The sequence below is a fragment of the Sinocyclocheilus rhinocerous genome, unplaced genomic scaffold (genome assembly GCF_001515625.1).
Source record: "Sinocyclocheilus rhinocerous isolate Xijiao unplaced genomic scaffold, SAMN03320098_v1.1 scaffold4461, whole genome shotgun sequence".
In the NCBI taxonomy this organism is placed as follows: Eukaryota; Metazoa; Chordata; class Actinopteri; order Cypriniformes; family Cyprinidae; genus Sinocyclocheilus; species Sinocyclocheilus rhinocerous.
The window spans coordinates 53,206-58,640 of record NW_015646116.1 but is presented as its reverse complement, the minus strand read 5'-3'; the positions used below and the strand labels follow the sequence as shown (position 1 = coordinate 58,640).

The following is a 5,435-nucleotide window of genomic DNA, read 5'->3' as shown; positions in this document are numbered from 1 at the left end:
AGCATTTAATGCATTTAATAATTTATTTGTAATCTCTGAAATGTAAATTGTAAGTGGGCTATAATAAAGCCTTTATAAACTTTATAAACATGATTAATTTTACTTGTGATATTAACTTTAATACAAGGAGATAATGGTGCAAAAGCGAATTTCAGATTTTTTTTACATTCCCATCCCAGCAAAAACTTTCCAAAATCGGCATCCAAACCCCCCCCCCTTCCTTCTCCCAACACGGACACACACAGCACCCCCAACCGAAAACATCTTCCCGCGCCCCTGAATATACAGCAAAACAGTCTTTTTGCTTGCTAGAGGCTCTTCCCAATTTGCAGCATAATACCCAAACACAATGCTGTGGCTCCATTCCAAAATCTAGTGAGGTGCCTACATATTGTTCAAGCCTGAGCTGGTTTGCAAGTCTCAATTGGTCTCCCTAACTCAAGAGGTCCCTGTAACAAGGTTTTGTAAGGGAAACAGGTCAATTTAGCTTCCACATGACCAGAACGCTTGCCAGGGTGAGGCGGAAAAAATATGATGGACGTTCCCTGAGAAGGTGCACTTATTTCCCCCTTGGGAAATGACAGTGAGTTCAATTGAATAATAATCATCTTGACTGTTATGTTCTTCGACATAGTTCATATTCTGAATCTAGGAAGCGTATGTAATGAAGCTCTCCATCGAATGGGTGAGGGAACGCATGGTGCGCCCCATCCGCAAAGATAGCCTACGTCAAGTTTGACGCCTTGCCACAGTTTTGGAAAGAGTGTTTGTGTTTGTGTCATCAGATGTGGGACGCATTTCATCGAGAGCATCCCTCCTGGGCCAATTTCACTGCAATTCTCTCTCAGGCCATTTATCTTTCACCATTTAAACACTCACATTAAATTATGACAGCAAGAGCGATCAGGACTCATGCCAGAACTGCAGTATTGGCAATATTTGTTGTTGTTGTTGCTATTTCCTAGTTATTTTTTTATTTATATATTTTTATATTTAATGCACAACGCATCTCACAGTGAAGATTAATTATCCACAGTACATGCATGGTTCGCTCTCATTTTTATTTTTTTTTCACAGGGAAATTGTTTACGAATCACTGCTACTTAAATCAAAGCGCAACTGTGAATTTTCCATCCATGTGTAATTACAGACCACGTTTTCTACGTTGTTTGTGAAGATTCGTTAATGATCATTCCACCCTCTGTCGTTTCATGTTCATGTTTTTTTAATAGTGTTTGGACAGATTAAATGGAGTCTACCTGCAGGCCATTTTATAAAACCCCCACAGCATGAAATCAAACACAAACGCGCTAAACCGAGAGGTCATTACATGATGGGCTGATTTATGCGTAAATATTTCAGAGATGCTAATTTTTGTAGTGTTAACCTTAACCCTGAGTTTGAAAATGTTCCTTCCTGTAGTATCTAATGCATACACAATAGTTGCTGGTTCTGCATGCATTAGACCCCAGGAGAGAAACAGCCCTGCCTCTTCTACACTGCCGTAGTCTTGGGTATATTGACAGTACGGACCCAGAGACTAGTGAATAATATCAAATATTTAGCAATTACAATTTAGGAATGTGGTATACATTTCTGTATTTTATAGTAAGACAGGTATGTTCTTATACTTGTACTATAAGTATATGAAATCACAAGTTGTTTGGTTTCTTTCCAGCAGTAATATTTACTCCATTTTTGTAATCTCTCTGTATATGACTTTATTTATTGACTTAATTTTAAATTAAGGATTCATGATATTTCAATAGTATATTTAATTGCACACACTCATCTCTTCTATTTTTACGTTTAGGTTAGCTTTGTCATCTTCTTGTCTACCCTAATATTTTACTAACACTATTAAATACATTTAGAAAATCTTAAAATGAAAATCCATTTCATACTGTATATTATAATTATAATGTTGCTATGCCTACATTCAATTGATTGATTTTAGTATTTACTGTTTTATTACAAAATAATATAGAATTATAATATTGATCATTTATCAATTATTTACTGATTCCTAGTTATAGCCTAATATTAATTCACTTGAGGTTGATGTAGGCAGGAGATGGAAAAAAACATATTTTTACACTGTATCAAATAAAGATGCTCTTCTTTATTTGATACATTGTAAAAATAAATGCATATTTGTTGGTGGTGGTTTAAAAAAAAATACAGGATCATGGATTTTTTTTCACAAAAGGTTGTGGATAAATACTTATACTGTAAATGGTCTGTCTAAACCCTGATTAGTTATAACAGGCAATTTTTCCAGAGGTGTAAATATGGTGCATTTGTATAGCATGATTGATACTGAAATGTCCCTACCAATGTTAAACCCAAATCCAAGCTCTTGCTCTCGTGGAAGCTGATATTCAGAGGGAGACGGAATTTGTCTTGTAACTCAAACCCTCCCAGGCTGCAGAGTCAGAAGACAGTAGCTCAACACACATCTGCAATGTGAAGAAGCAGCATGACCGTGTATACACTTACAACCTGCCTGTCTGTGGGTGTGTGCCTATGTGAGAAAGGAAGGCAGCGACAGCTAGAAAGAAGGTGAAAAACCTTGCACAAGCTTCTCAAAAATGAGAAAACTGTAGGGAGTTAATAAAGCATGACACTTTTGTCACTGTGTGGGGTTTACAGGCTGTCAGCACACCGGCGCTCCAACACTCCTGTTGGGGAGATACAGCAGTAAAGCTTACTGTTGTTGTTGTTGTTTTTTTTAAATCAGACACAAGTAAAGGTGTGCCAATGTGGATCAGAAAACATAAACGCATTATTTTTTTTATTTTTTTTTCTCCCAGCTTAAAAATATATTTATAAAACACATAATTCTGTCTCTTAATTCTGATTGGATTTGAAACTATTGTAAAATGGCATTATTTATATGTTCGAAAGTTTGTGGTCGGTAACATTTTTAAAAATATTTTTGAAAAGTATCTTGTGATCACCAAGGCTGCATTTATTTGATCAAAAATACAGTAATAACAGTAATATTGTGACATATTATTACAATTTAATAAAACTTTTCTATTTTAAATATTTTGTTCCTATGTTGTATGTTTATTGATAAAAGTGTCTGCTTGAAGGCATAACATGTAAATGTAAAATAATTTATTCATGTGATGGCAAAGCTAATTTTTTTTAGCAGGATCACATGACTGTTTCAGTCTAATATGCTGATTTCGTTCTCAAGACTGTTGTTTAAGACAGTTGTGCTGCTTAATATTTTTGTAAAAACTATGATACATTTTTTTTCAGAATTCTTTGATAAATAAATAGAAATTTCAATCAACAGCATTTCTTTAAAAGTCACTGTCACTTTTTGATCGGAATGCATCCTTGCTGAATAAAAGTGTAAATAAAAAAAACTGACCCCAAACTTTTGGTTGATATATATACACATCAAAAAATTATCCACAGTGGAATGTCTTTTATCATAGTGCTGTGGCTGCCATTTTTATTGTTGTTGTCATTTCAACACTGAAGAGTCCAAAACCATATCAGGCAGCTTGAAAATGAAGTAACAGAATGCAATATTCAAAAACGGCAAAGAAATTCAACTGCCGAGAATGGGGAGTGAATTGTTTTGTTGGCTTCTGTTGCATGGCATCATCATGCATGCAGCCAGCGAGAATAAACCTCTGCTCTCTCTGACAGATAGCAGCGCGAGTGTGTTGGCGCACAGGCAAGGCTTCAGCCAGGCGGAACAGGAGCTGTACCAGCTGCCTGTGGTTGTGTGGGATGGAGGAGAGCCCCTCCTCAGCAGCACCAGCATGCTTACGCTCAGGGTGTGTCCATGCCAGCGCGGGGCCAGGACGCCAGTGTGCAGGGCTCAAGCCTTCCTGTCCTCGGCCGGTCTCAGCACCGGAGCCCTCATTGCCATCCTGCTGTGTGTGATCATCCTCTTGGGTAAGACTGAAAACACAACGGCCAAGAGAAGGACTTGATTCTTACCTTCATGAATTTGCCATCAGGGAAAGAGCAGAAACATACAAAGGGGTCCAAAGTTCTGAATCCAGAAGATGATTTTCTTTCTTTCTTTCTTTCTTTCAATTCAGTCTTATATATTTTAATTTTTTAAATAATTTTGTAGGGTTGTTTTTTTTTTGTAATTGTTTTCTTTATTTTCATTGTTTCTAGACAGACAGACAGATAGATAGATAGATAGATAGATATCCAATATGTTCTCTGCTGCTTGCTGTTCTGCTTGAAATTCACTGGTTGTACATGAAAAGCTTCACCCTGCAGAATGTGTGAAAACCCCTCTCTCACTCCAGTCCACTGACAAGGCCAAATATAGACACTAGTCAGGAAATCTGATTTACGACATCCTGTTGTCTTGGGCCCCTGTGGAATTCGGGACTCCTTGTGTTTCAACTATGTTTTGACCAAATCTTATATTGTCTGATTCGGTCTGATATCCTACAGTTTGTAGATCGGGAAGAAGGAGGCGGGAACCGGCGGATCTTTAATCAATTTAATAAAATAAACAAACACAAAACGAAAGTAAAGCGGCAGCCCCTCGCGGACGACTGCCGCACACAAAACACAAAATAAACTCCAGGCCTGGTCCTCTCTCGTCCGACACTGTCGTCACTCCTCCCTTTTATCCTTCCGGAGCTCCTCCGTGAGACTCGAGACCGGTGAGTGGTGCAGGTGTTGCTCATTATCAATTACTCCACCGGCCTCGCTCCGTTCTCACGGCTCTCGGCCCCGCCCCACTCGTCACAGTCCCCAACCACCGGGTCGCGACCCACTACCGGGCGGTGGAACGTTCTGGGAAAAATGTGTATAGATATGACATTCTGTTATTTATTTGTGTTAATGATTGTGTTTAATTATTCTGTATTTTCTTTGTATCCGATTGATATGGAGTAGCAATTTGACAATTTCATGTTAAATAAGTAAATGAAAGATTGCTCTGATCTGTCACATATTAGGAGTTAAACGGATTGCAGTTGATCCGTAATGCGTATGAATGAGACCCTACCGTTCGGCACACATGATTCGCAGATTAATTTCCCAATTTACACGTACAAACAATTTTAAACTACAAGAAGAAGAAACGAAAGAGAGCTCAATTCGTTACTCACGCGCTGTTCTCGCACACAATCAAAGCGCGCACAAGAGATGTGTTTCAGACAGCGCGGAGATACCGAGTTGCGTATAAATACACATAAAATTAGCCTGTCCAAAAAACCCTTCGCGGCATTGTCATTCTCTGTGCTTTAAATATGTTTTTTCTTATCCGAAAAAATAGTCCGATCTGTGACTCCAAAAAAAAAAACACAATATAATGCATTGAACCACTATAATGCTATTATAATACTATATAATAGCCTAATATATATATATATATATATATAAGGCTATTATATAGTATTATAATAGCATTATATAGTGGTTCAACGCATTATATTGTG

The 5,435-nt window shown here is 37.7% G+C and overlaps 1 protein-coding gene across 1 annotated transcript in view; it reads left to right on the top strand.

Moving 5' to 3' along the window:
• The window catches only part of LOC107706951 (cadherin-18-like), an 81,607-nt gene that overhangs the window by 73,976 nt on the left and 2,196 nt on the right, over nucleotides 1–5,435 (top strand). The window contains exon 11 of the mRNA XM_016510802.1: nucleotides 3,670–3,921. Coding sequence (XP_016366288.1) covers nucleotides 3,670–3,921 — 252 coding nt within the window. The remainder of the gene's footprint in view (nucleotides 1–3,669; nucleotides 3,922–5,435) is intronic.